The sequence below is a fragment of the Macrobrachium rosenbergii genome, chromosome 47 (assembly GCF_040412425.1).
Source record: "Macrobrachium rosenbergii isolate ZJJX-2024 chromosome 47, ASM4041242v1, whole genome shotgun sequence".
Classification (NCBI taxonomy): domain Eukaryota; kingdom Metazoa; phylum Arthropoda; class Malacostraca; order Decapoda; family Palaemonidae; genus Macrobrachium; species Macrobrachium rosenbergii.
In genome coordinates, this window is record NC_089787.1 from 31,968,712 (window position 1) to 31,982,415 (window position 13,704).

At 36.2% G+C, this 13,704-nt stretch overlaps 1 protein-coding gene across 3 annotated transcripts in view; it reads left to right on the top strand.

The window, feature by feature from the left end:
- Window positions 1-13,704, top strand: part of LOC136830737 (putative helicase mov-10-B.1) — a 61,165-nt gene that overhangs the window by 13,639 nt on the left and 33,822 nt on the right. For 2 of the 3 annotated variants that reach the window (XM_067090546.1, XM_067090544.1), the window contains exons 2-8: window positions 4,394-4,453; window positions 4,795-4,829; window positions 4,956-5,047; window positions 5,213-5,322; window positions 6,324-6,479; window positions 10,149-10,267; window positions 12,953-13,077. In XM_067090546.1, the coding sequence (XP_066946647.1) occupies window positions 4,444-4,453; window positions 4,795-4,829; window positions 4,956-5,047; window positions 5,213-5,322; window positions 6,324-6,479; window positions 10,149-10,267; window positions 12,953-13,077 (647 nt within the window). In that variant the 5' untranslated portion in view covers window positions 4,394-4,443. Of the gene's footprint in view, window positions 1-3,926; window positions 3,980-4,393; window positions 4,454-4,794; window positions 4,830-4,955; window positions 5,048-5,212; window positions 5,323-6,323; window positions 6,480-10,148; window positions 10,268-12,952; window positions 13,078-13,704 lie in introns of those variants that run through there. The other variant, XM_067090545.1, reaches the window with a different exon arrangement.

The window sequence follows — 13,704 nt, forward strand, 5'->3', positions numbered from 1 at the left end:
GTCACTAGGGCTTGAGGAACTTGATCCCTTGGGGGTCCGGTACTGTCTGTAAGGATTGTTGGAATTGCACTAAAAGGATTAAACCTGATGTGAAGGTTCTGTCTTTAGTGATATGGAAATCGGATTTTCCAAAGAGTAGGAATGTAATGTCCTTTTCATTAGGTGTTTGGTTGAGGACTTTCATGCTAATTTCTGTCCTTAGGGAAGGTAAGCCACTGGGCATGTGAGCAATGGCTACAACTTTTAAATTTGAAAATTTATCCTTGGATAAGATATTGAAGTCACTCAGTGGTTAGACCAAATACGATTATTGCAGAGCATTAACTCCTCTGGTTTGTGCATGGGATACTATGTCCTGAATCTATAGGTAGCATTTTTGGTCTACAATGTACCCTGTACCCCCTCCTATTCGCGGTTCTGGATTCGTGGCCTCACCTGTTTGCGGGTTTTGCTGTGGAACATATACACATTATTCATGGAAAAATTTGCCTATTCGCGGTATTTTTCATAAAGTATTTACTAAATACTGTATTTTCATTTAGTTTATGTGACTAAATGCATTTTTTCTTATTAAACTGTTGTTTTTAGAGGTATTTTTTTGGTGTTTGAACTATCAAAATAGCCAGTTACAAGCGCTTTTAGAGGGGTGTCAAGTATTCATGGATTTTAGCGATTTGCATCCCCACGAATAAAGGGGGTCAACAGTACTGCTTTTTAAATCTGGTTGTGGTCTTGGGAAGCTTGGAGGGATGTACTCATTGTTGAGTATTAGAAGTGCAGGTACTGTATACCTCTTTCTGCTTGTGTACTTGTTAGCTATCCATCACTGGCTCTGCATGGTTTTGGCACAGTAACCCTACTCCTTCTGCTGCTGAACGGGCCCACCCTCCGAAGAGACCTCAGATATCTTCATGATGAGGATCTCGTACCCGAGTGACAATCATCCAAAGGTGTCATTAATAGCCTGTGGATTGAATCCACTTTTTAAAACAAACACTTGTTTTGTATAAAATATTATTTTTTACTAAATAGCCTTTAAAGGGTTGGCTAATTTTCACTTTGCCCACCTCCTTCTTCAAATGTGGGAATTAGCTATATAATGGAGAGGTAAGGTTCATTTAAAAAATAATACTTAACCCTTTAACGCCGAAGCCCTATTTACAAAAACGTCTCCCATATGCCGTTAGAGTTAGCGCCGAAGCGGAAAAAAAGTTTTTTCAAAAATCACAGCATGCTTAGTTTTTAAGATTAAGAGTTCATTTTGGCTCATTTTTTTGTCATTGCCTGAAGTTTAGTATGCAACCATCAGAAATGAAAAAAATACCATTATCATATATAAATATTGGAATATATGACAGGAAAAAAAAAACTTGTATATAATTGTATACAAATCGCTGCTGTAAGCAAAACGGTTAAAGCTAATGAGTTAATTTTTTTAGTTGTATTGTACACTAAATTGCGATGATTTTGGTATATAATAAATTTTAAAACGATCAATCAAGCAACACAGAGAAAATATTATCACAAAATGATGCATGAATTAAAAACGCCGGACGTAAAAAATGTTTTTTTTCAAAAATTCACCATAAATCGAAATATTGTGCTAGAGACTTCCCGTTTGTTGAAAAATGAAGCTAATTGATTGGGTATTACTAGACTGTAAGTGTTTTAGCTTACAATTGCAGTTTTCGACCATTTCGGTCAAGTTAAAGTTGACCGAAAGTCAAATTTTTCTATTTATCTTGATTTATATGGAAATATTTCAAAACCGATAAAAAGCTAAAACCATGAGTTATTTTTGTTGTATTGTACATGAAATTGTGCACATTTTCATATATAAAACTTTATGTAACGGCTAATATAAAGTGGTGCAAATATTATGACAACGAGACGAAAGAATTTCTGAGATGTTCGGCCGAGTTACCGCGCAGATGTAAGGAAAATGTTTTTTTTAAAAATTCACAATAAATCGAAATATTGTGCTAGAGACTTCCAATTTATTGCAAAATGAAGTTAAACGATTGAATATTACTAGAATGTAAGAGTTTTAGCTTACAATTGCGTTTTTACCATTTCGGTCGAGTTAAAGTTGACCGAAGGTTGAAATTTTGGCAGTTATTGTGATTTATGTGAAAATATTTCAAAACTGATAAAAGCTACAAAAATAAGTATAGCTTATTTTACTGACCACTTGATTAACAGCTCTAGGGCTGGCCCGAAGGATTAGACTTATTTTCACATAAGAACCAATTGGTTACTAAACGGGACTACAGCTTATTGTGGAAACGATGCAAACATTAGCGACAAATTTCTATCACAAAATAAATTTCTAACTCTTCATCAGTTAGGCGGAATCGAACTCGTCGAATGACGGTCTGAAGCTCAACCAACTCGGCCAACAAAGGGCTAGTTAAAAGCTACAACCATGAGCTTTTTTTTGTATTCAGAAATTCACATATATAAAAGTTTGTGTAACGACTAATGTAAATCAAACATTACGAAAGATTTCTGAGATGTTCGGCCGAGTTACCAAGAGCGCAGACGTAAGAAAAAATATTTTTTTCAGAAATTCACCATAAATCGAAATATTGAGCAGTCTCCAGTTTGTTGCAAAATGAAGGTACATGATTGAATATTACTAGACTGTAAGAGTTTTAGCTTATAATTGCATTTTTACCATTTTAGGTCGAGTTAAAGTTGACTGAAGCTTGAAATTTTGGCAGTTATCGTGATTTATATGAAAATATTTCAAAACTGATAAAAGCTACAACCATAAGTTATTTTCTGTTGTATTCTACATGAAATTGCGCACATTTCCATATATAAAACTTTATGTAACGACTAATATAAAACAGTGCAAACATTACGACAACGTGACAAAAAGAATTTCTGGCGGGACGTAAGGAAAAAGTTTTTTTTCAGAAATTCACCATAAATCGAAATATTGTGCTAGAGACTTCCAATTGGTTGCAAAATGAAGTTAAATGATTGAATATTACTAGATCGTAAGAGTTTTAGCCTAAAATTGCGTTTTTTGACCATTTCGGTCGAGTCAAAGTTGACCGAAGGTTGAAATTTTGGCAGTTATCGTTGTTTATATGAAAATATTTCCAAACTGATAAAAGCTACAACCATGGGTTGTATTTTGCTCTATTGTACATGAATTTGCACACATTTTCATATATAAAACTTTATGTAACGGCTAATATAGAACAGTGCAAAAATTACGACAAAATGACGAAAGAATTTATGAAATTTTTGGCTGAGTTACCGCCGTGCATAAGAAAAAAGTTTTTTCAAAAATTCACCATAAATCTAAATATTGTGCTAGAGACTTCCAATTTGTTGCAAAATGAAGGTACATGATTGAATATTACTAGAATGTAAGAGTTTTAGCTTACAATTGCGTTTTTCGACCATTTCGGTTGAGTCAAAGTTGACCGAAGGTTGAAATTTTTGTAGTCGGCGTGCGACGCCCCACTTGGCACCCAACAGACAATTTTAGTCGATGTATGATACGTCCAATAGGCGTTAAGGGTTAATTTAAAATTTATTTTTTAAACACCTCTCCATTATATAAATTGCCCTCCCTACCTCCCCACATTCAAAGTTAACAGAAGTAGACTGATTGGCTGCGAGTGTTTGTACCTATCAGTCCTATGGTGGGGTTTTGGGGAAGTAGATGGATAGAAGATGGATATTCGTAGAATACCCAGTGGTTTTTTTTTTTTTTCCTTCTTCTCTTCTTCAATCTGTTGAACTACTGCTGGCGCGGAAGTAAAAGCTATACATTCCAACCTCTTAAATCCAGGAACCTTGGGACCAGGCCATTGCCGGACCACTGAAAATCCTGGAATATAGACTACATCCCTCAGGACTGCTCAGTGAACTAATGGTGGCTGATCCAAAATCGAGCCAAACCATGGGAGTTCCTGGGCCACCAAATGCCAATTGAAAGAGGTTCCACTATAATGTAGAGGTAAGTATTTAAAAAAAAAATTGTAGTATTTACATGTTATGCCCCGTTGTGGGTTAGTACTATCAGTGCACCTCATGTCATGCACTGTAGGCACTATTTAAGGCTCTTTGCAGCATCCTATAGGCCATTAGCTGCAACCCCTTTAATTCCTTTTACTGTACCTCCTCTCGTATTTTTTCTTCCTTCTTTCCACCATCACAGTGCAACTGTGAAGTTGCAATGTGAGAGTGGAAAGTTTTCCTCGTGTCACACCTTTACTGTCAATTTCTGTTACAGAACTGAATGACCTCATAGGTCCCAGGGCTTGGTTTATAGCCTAAATTCTACATTCTGTCTACAACCTGTATGTTATGAAGTAGTTCTTCCTGAAAGACTCTGTTGGTGTACTTGAAGTAATTTTGTTTTTTGTTTCAGGTTGTGAAACAAATTCCTGATTGTCAGTCTGCGGTGGCAACAAATTCACCATGGTTCAAAGTATGCACTTGGTTATTTATTTATTTTTTTTTAATTGAAATCTACCTGGTACTTATATGTTGATATTTTAACAGTAGAAAACTTCACATTTTCTTGTAGCACAAAAGCAAAGCATCAGATAATGACTAATCAATAAGTTTGGTTGGTATTATGGTGTAAATTACCCTTCAAAGAAGACTTATGCCAAAATTAAATTGTAAAATATTGCAGAGCTCATGAAATTTGCTCTGGTTAAACCATTGTTACTCACAGTATGAAAGTAGAGTATGAGGAATTTTGTTTTAGTAAAAAAAAATCTTTATGGAATCTAATGTTGAGTTGTGTGTTTGTTCTATTTTCAGCAATGGGTAGTGAGCTGAGATGCCCACTGTGTAGGGTATGTATAAAATGTAAAGGTGTTTATTTCAGTCTGGTAATCATTTGAATATTGATCTGAGTGAATCCACCTTACATTCGTTTTGAAAGGTTTTCATTAAGGTTAATAAATAACTTATTATTTCAGATAACGTTTAACTCTACACAAGAGTTTGAATATCACAAGGCATCACCCCAACACCGAGTGAATTGGTTGATTCATTGGTATCAGAGCCAGCGGTAATTATTCTGAGTTAATCTTTAGAGTTGGGGTGTATTTGTATGGATACGAGTCTATGTATATATGGTATAAAAAGTTTATGTATTTTATTTTATCTTTTACGCTGTAATTGTTAAGACTCCATTTGTAAATATAAGTTGAAGATTTGCTTTTATGTTTTTCAGGAACCTTTTAGCAGGTAACAAGAATGGGGTTGAAATTTACCATGAAGGAGATCTCACCAATATGGGTTATGATGACAAAAATGGAACAATATCAGTTTTGCTCCAGCCAGGTGAGTTTATTGTAATTTGTTTCTTAAATGTAGGAGTTTTCCTCAGCACAAGCTGGAATTAGTTGTTGAAACTTGGCAAAAAGCTGGTTGATTGGCGGTAGGTGGGTGATAGGAACCCCCCTTCCCTTCAACTGCCATCACCAAGCAGTTTTTCTTTGGCTTCCGTAGAGTGAGGATGTCTTGCTATGCACCTTCTGACTGTCAGGTTGAAGTGTTTTCCTTTTTATTTCTCAATTTTTTTTTTTTCCAAAACTTGTTAAAATTTGTTTTGTATGTATGGTGGTAGTAATTTTTGTGCATCATCGATTTGAACAAGGAAAATGAACAGTCATGGTGTTATGCATATGCTGGCATGTGACCTTCGCAGTCAAGAGGTTCAGGAGCAGTTGAGGAAGGCCAAAAGGTGTTTGGTGGTTTCTTTGTAGGGGGATTCCTCCTCCATTCATATCTCCAAATGTTTTTGGTTCCTTCCTCCTTTTTGTCCTAACCCCCTGCTTGTCTTCCTCTGGGGTTATGATCGTAAGGGTGGACAACCATTATCACTCTCCCTATTGCTAACTCAGTTGCCCTTGCTGAGTTCTCCCCAAGGGAGACGGTGGCATATGTTCAAGGTTTGCCACCTCTTACCAGTGGCTCTGCTGAACTGCAGACAAACGTTTCCATTGAGCATCTCTTCCTCCTCCAACTTTGTCATGACACAAACGAGTATTTGGTGCTTTGTAATTATTTGCCTGAGTAAAAAAAAACCTTCTCAAGTTCCGATAGGTATTGGCTTTGTAGAAATCAACAGTAGATATTTTGTTATAGTTTTATACTTTGAATTTGAAGTATTTGTCTTTTGTATAGGAATCTTTTGACATTGAAGTTTACATTAAAGTAATCATGAGTGGCATAAAAGTTTCACTGTATTTGCAGACTGTGTATTGTATTTTCAAGAGTAGCAACACATATTCTTTTTATACTTTAAGCAAAAATTTTTATTATATATTTTTTTTTGACAGGCGATGAGAAGGATTTCAACATTGTAATCAGAAATGCATCTGATGAGTCTGCTGTCATTCTTCGATTAATTGAATCTCTTCATGCCTCAAAGAGTGTCACATTGAGTGATAAGTATGGTGTTACTAAGAATATGAAGTTTGTGAGAATATTACCAGGTAAATACAAACTTATTTTAATTAATTTTTAACAGATTTATTCATGACACATGGGGATTTTGTACAAGGAGGAGTATATCACCATACTTTTAAATTGCTCTATTAAAATTTTCTCCTTGAGAAGAAGTCATGACCATAGCATGAAGTTATACCACTGTTTTAATGTGATCATCCTTTTATGGGTCTTGAATTACCAAGTATGTGTAGTTACTTTAACAGGTTTAAGGTGTTGTTTGGGAGAACTGGCATTGATACTTTTTTTTTTTTAAGTGGCTAAAACAACCTCAAAATGTTTCAAACTGAATTACTGTTTGTCTAAGGTACAACAATAATTCTTTTTGTGTGGGGAGGGGATATTTTATTTTGTCCTTTATTTTCATTTTGTTGTATATCCGAAGACCTTTCATGAAGATATTATTTGGCTACTTTTGAAATCAGAAATTTGCCAAGCTCCTGTCTAAGAAAGTTAGTACTATAGCTATAATGAAAGCAATTCTTTGGCATTTTAAAGCTTTGGAAGCTGGTACTTTTTTTGTGTTGAAGGGAAAGGAGTCCTGAAAGTAGATATTGTTTCATTCGTGCAAAAAGTCTCTTCACTTAAATTTTTTCCTTTTTGCCTATTCCCTCTTCGATGTGCTGAACTATGGGTTATTCTTGCACCCTAACCCTTTTCCAAATATTCTGGCAGGTGGTTGATGGGGAATGGGAGAGTGCACCTCCCTCTCTGTTTCCCTGTCTCTGTGGAGGGACAAATGCTTGTACCTTAGGTAGATTTTGGTGAAAGAGTGAGGAAAGGAAGTGTGTTGGTTGTGGATGCATTCTCTCTACTGTTAACCCACTCATCCATAGAAGTAACAACCTCTCCCCTCCTCTCTCTCTCTCTCAACAACAGTTATTGACCTATAGTGGGATTATTTGCCTACTTAAGACTCCCTCCTCTACTGGAGGGGAGAAGGTGTACCAATTCTGGTTGATTTTTTTTTTTTTTTTATAAAATCATCTCAAAGATAAGATAATAAATGAAAAAGTTAGACATTGATATACAGTAATACCAGTAAAATAGGAGTAATAAGATCATTTAAGTAGTGATTATCCTATTGTGACTGTAATCCCACCTGCATCATTACTTCCATCCCAGTAATTCACCTAGAATCCCGTAGGAGAAAGTCCTGCCATTTGGTGGCTTTTCGTTGTCAGCTGGAGCCAAAGTTTTTGGCCCTTGTAGGGAATTGTAACTTGCTTACGTTGCCAAACTAAGCAGGAATGAAAGCTGCTGCTTTGATACTTTAAATAAGGTAAAAGAGCATGAAAAGTGGAAACTATACCTTTGCCAGCTCTTCCATGTGACTCGTCATGTATAATACTGACGAGTTTGCTTGATTAATTTAGTAATTAGGATATGCATGAATGTGACCGTATAAATTATTGGTAATATAGTGAAAGTTGCAAATGAGTGTAAGTTCTTGTCAAAGGTCTGCTGAGCAGGTGGGTCAGGTGTAGAATTATTTCCTACCTACCTCAATGTGAGGATAAGGACCCTAGCATTCCCAGATTTTGACTTTTTTTATTATTATTATTATAATTCTACTCCACATTTATTACAAGGAACCTATTAATCATAATTAGCCTTACTCCTTTTAAACAGAACCCAGTCCATTAATCATAATTAGCCTTAATGCTTTTAAACACAACCCAGTTTATTGACCAACATGAGCTATATTATTCGCCCTTCAGTGTAACTTCTATTGTGTGGACATAAACAGTGTTTCTTGGGCTGTACCGAGCTGTAGCTTTTGTTTTTCATCCCCCTTTTTTTTTTTTTTTTTTTTTTTTTTTTTGTGTGTGTGTGTGTGTGTGTGTGTGCGTGCGTGCGTGCGTGCGTGCGTATAACTATAACATATGTTTTCCATTTTGAAGTGTATTCCTTTTCCTACCCCTTTTGTGTTTGAAGGTTTGTTAGTGTTTTTCCTTTTTGAGATGTAATGCATCCATCAGTGTCTTCTCATGTTATCATATATAATTAAGTTTTCCCTTGCTGGTATTCAGTAATGTGCCCGGCAAGTCCAGTTTGTGTGTGTTTTGAGCTTAACTGTCAGTCCTGTTTTTTTTTTTTGTAAGATACTGATATGAAGTGTAAGTATGGATTTTCAATGATTTATTACTCTTTTTGCAGTGCACTTTATGTCATTATGTACATTTACTATTATTTCATTGAGCATCCCTTGCTTGTGCTTGTATTTTCAGAGAACATTCCCTTTACATTTTCAGAGAGAAATATTCTGATATATTATTAGTGATTTTTGTTGCTGTTCTGTCCACAGTATCGTTTCCGTTTGCTACATTCAAGGAAGAATGTTACCGTAATGAAGCCTAGCAGGACAATGAAACTGCTGTCCTCTGTGCTCATATGCATTGGCACATGCATTTGTCAATTTTTTTCTAAGATAGTTCCTGGCCATTGGTACCTCTGGTTGTCTAGCATTTGGAGCCTCCCTGGTGTGTTGCATTCTTGTCTTTAAGTCTGCCTGTGAAGTTTTTCCTATTGGGACTTGTCCCTATACTAGTATAAGTACCACTACTTATGAGGGTCTCGTTCTGTTGTTGTGTTTGTGACATGTAGTGCCAAAAGCCAGAATCCCACGTGGATTCACAGCCACAGATATTACAAGCAACTTCTTTCGGTGTATATTAGGGATTAAAGGTGGTACAGCACTCATGCTGCTGCCAAGCAAACAGCATTATTTTTGATGACTGCCCTTGGATAGTCCCTCACCACAACCATATAGTAGAGGACATAACCTATGTGTGTCCTCTGCTAGATGGTCATGGCTAGGGGCTTTTCAAGAGCAGTCATCAAACATTGCTGTCAGTTTGTATTAATCTTCAGTTACTACTCGGTTTTTCAGTATATGGAAGGAATTGCTACTGCTCTTATACAAAGAAGAGTGGTTATGGCCACTGCTCATATGCAAAGATGAGTAGTCATGGCTACTGCTCATTTTGCAGTTAGACTAGTCATGGCTTCCATCACTGTCGTGACTAGGATGATACTCATGACTGGAATTAGAAGGCATAGAGAGTCTTGGATGGTCATAACCACAGTGGTCCCAGTCTTGGTGTGTTAACCAAAAGCTAATGAAAAATGAACAAAAAATGGTTAGAACAAGGCTGAAAAATGGTGATCCTGTATGTGATCTGAGGAATTTTGGAGAGAGCTGGTGAGAGTGCTGTAGATTCATGTAGTTTGAGGTAAATGAGGTTGCATATGTGTTGTTAGACTTCTGTACTTTTGTCTATAAGAAAAATTCTTGAGAGGCTGGGGATATTTGAGACTGAATGTTGGCAAATATATGATTGATGGAATGTGATGAAACAAATAAACAAAGATGAGTCAACAAACATTAAATTTATGCATGTATCAACACTACTGTAATTGAAAAATAAAAGTTGAGTCATTATTGCATGGCATTTTAAAATAGCATTACAGCCTCATTTAGTTGAAAGATCGTGAAGGGTAGATCTGTGATCTTTGCCATTATCATGCTATGCAGCTTGTATACTATAGATCAATCTAATGAATTAAAACTTTCTTCATGCTTTACATGTATGCTTGCAACTTGCTTAGGTTATAATGACCTGCAGAGTAAACTAAATGGATTGAATTTTCAGGAATTGAATATGCTATCAACTGTCATGTTGAGAGTCAAACAGTTGGTGTGGAAAGCGTTCCTTTTGCATTTCAGTTTAAATCAGAAGATGACAACATTTTCTTCATAGTCAGAACATTTGTAAGTAAAATTGCTTATTCAGTCTATGGTAAATTGCATGTAAATGGATAGTAATTGGTTCTCACGTTTGCCTTATATAAACGTTGTGTTGTTCTGCCATGTTGGCTTTTGCTGTTGTACCATCCACTTGTGTAAGTAAATTGACAGTTGGAAAGTTGAAGTTTTTATGCATGTGGTATTCATTATGACAATCTGGCATGTAGAATATCTCCTTTTCATGATATTGACATTGATTGCCATGACTAGGACTGATGACATAGCATTATTGTTTTTCATTGTGTTATGCAGTGAAAAATGTGAACTGAACCACTAGAAATAAAAAGTGAGAAATGATAGGAAGAGAGGGAGTGTGTGTGTGTGGTTTCCTATTTGTAACCCTACGAGAGTAAAACCATGTTAAGTAAACCTCTCTACAGTATGCAGAGGGCCAACTCTATACAGCTAATTCCTCCCAAGTACAAAGTTAGACACCAATTGAGTATGTTATTCAATTCTGGCTGCCATCCCAAAGGAAGAATATTGAAAGATTAGAAACAGTATAGACAAGAGTAACCTAATAACATTAATCAGACATTGAATATAAAAAAGCTTGTAGCACATTAATTTTTACTTTCAAAAAATATTGAGAGGGAAGTTGATAGACACTTGAGGTAAAACGGTATACATAACATAGAATATGGAAAACTAATGTACCTTAAGTAGTAACCCAACCATATCCAGCGGATGGAAAGTGGAACTGAAAGGAACTCCAGCCATTATGGGATCTCGTCACATATGAGGTAGTGTTATTTAGGAATAGGCTACCAGCTGAGGTTGTTAATAGCACCACTACTGGCCAGTTTAAGAATAGATAAAGTGATCAGCACACTTGTGATCTATTTTTGTGTATAGGCTTCTCCTTATGGTAAAACTGAAAGCAACTACCGCAGCCTGGTTCCTGTTAGTCGGCAACCATAGTATTTACCACCTTTTGCTCATGTTTTTGTTTATTTTTATGCCTTTTGTTTGTGTTTATGATATTTACAGTCTTTTCTCAGTCTGGCACTTAACACGATGCCCATGTTGCACGTAAACTGATAGTTACAGAACCAAAGGGTCTCGGTAGTAGTCTTCAGTTTTACCCTCCTTAGGTAGACCAGAAAGCCAGGTTCTGGATGATCAGTTTTTCCGCAATTCCTGGTATTCCACCAAAGCTTTGCCAAGGGTGCATATCGGAGGCTACTTCCACAACATTGTTGCCAAAGGAAGTAGAATTAAATATCATCTGAGTAGGATATTACCCATCTTGCTTCAGTATCCTGCCTACTTCCATAGTAAGAAATTGCATATGAAAAGTGTGTGTGTGTGTGTGTACTGTATGGGTACACTCAACAAAGTACAGTATTTAGCTGTATTGCAAAAACAGACAGGTTAAAATGCTGAAGTGAGGTAATCTTAATAATTGATTAATTTCTCAAAAAAAAAAAAAAAAAAAAAAAAATGGTGTTTCATTGGACTGTGCTGACCTGTTACAATATGACTGCATCTAAAAATTTAAGGCGCTTATTTCCCACAAAACAGTTTTATGCTGGAAGTATATTCACACTCAGATCTACACTCAATATCTGGTCATTATTCTAGCAAAGCATCAAGCAGACAAGACAAAGTAGAAACTTGGCCTTCTCAGACAATAAGAAGACATCTTAGTGGAGAAAGGATGGTCACTGATGGTAGGTCTAGGATGTGTATGTGAGGAATGTGGGTATGGGAAACAGAATAGTTGTGTGGCTGTGGAACACAAGATAACTTGTGCGGGTGAAAAATCATTAGGTAATGCAGGTGTAGGAAATGGGTGAATGTTTACATGACAGAGGGAAATTATCAAGGGAGCACTTATCATAAAAATATAGCTGTAACGAGGTTATGTGTAACAGTTATTGATGCCCAAAATATAGTACCAGGTCTAGAACCCTTCTCAGTAACTCACCTTCTTTCCCATTCTGCCACATTCTTAAGTTTACATATTTAGAAGGGATGTAAGTTAATAAATTAATTTTTAGTTGTCAGAACAGAGAGCAAGCTTTATACTTATGGCACTAAAATCTCTCTAAGGACCTTCACAAGGCACTCAAAATTCACTGTTGCGGCACTGTATGCAAAATCACGTAAGATTAATTGCACTGTGCACGACTTATTATCACTATGAATGCACAAAAAGGTCACCAGTACACGAGCTTTGTCGCACATCCACACGCAAGCCTGACTGGAAGAACAGTGGGGAGTGTAGGTTGGTTGGAGGAGGGCATAATGCTCTTGGCCTACCTGTGTTATTCGTTTCTTTTCTCAGTCAGGACAGGCCATCAACTCGTGCACAGAATGAGGACTCAGTATATGAAAGGCTATGGTTTGTATACCTTGGAAAATTACTGAATACTTTTAAACTTTATTTTTCTTTGTTAGTTTTTATTAGATGTGGTAGAGCTCTGAGTTGGCTAATACCAAGTCTGGGGTTTGATACCCGTAAGCCACTTAACTGGTCAAACCATTTGTAAATAGGTAACCATTTTTAGCAGAGAGTCAAAGGCTTGGGAGAAAAGAGTTGGCTATCTTACTCAGCAAATCCTGTTGCCTAGTATTCATGTCTACAAGATGTGCCCCAACACTTTTATGGTAAGGGTCTGACTTTTATGTTTTCTTTGATTGCAGGAAGTGATAGTTGTAGATAGCATTGCTAAGGATGCTGGACCCGTTTCATCTTTCCAGATGATGAAACCCAAGTATTGCTCCCTCCATGACAGAGGAAATTATATTCCTGGCATACCCATTGCTGAGTGAGTAGTGTGTAGTTTAGTTAATTACAGCAGTGAATATGAAAGTAATATTACAGCACTGAATATGAAAATAATCTTATCATACTGTAGTTTATTCATTATTCTCAAGCTACACTTTGTCTGTATTCATGAAAGACTGCAGTTTGTTTATTTATAATTGAGTAGCATGGAGAAGAAGCATAATCTTCTTAGCTCTTATATATAAGGTAGTTTAGTTTGACATACCTTGATGAGATTGTCTGGAATGGTTACTCTGAGGCATATGTTAAGTGTTTAGTCTATTATTTTCAAACATTCACTGAGAATTGTATGTTTATATTGTTCATCCCTTGTACTTGTGCTGTGACAGTTAATTAACTGTATTGATTGGTGCAGTTAATTAACTGTATTGATTGGTGTCGTTGCAATACTATAGGAAAACTCCATTGATAGTATATCCTTACAGTACAGGAAAACTGATCTTTTGCATTCTTTTGTAACTGTTTACACCTTTTATTTCATGATTAGCGTTTGCTTCCTCTTCTATGCTTGTACTGTGCCATACAGTCATAATTTGCTTTATGCTGACTATAATAGCGTAAAGTTAAGTATTACATGGACACATGATAATTATAAACATTCGGAATA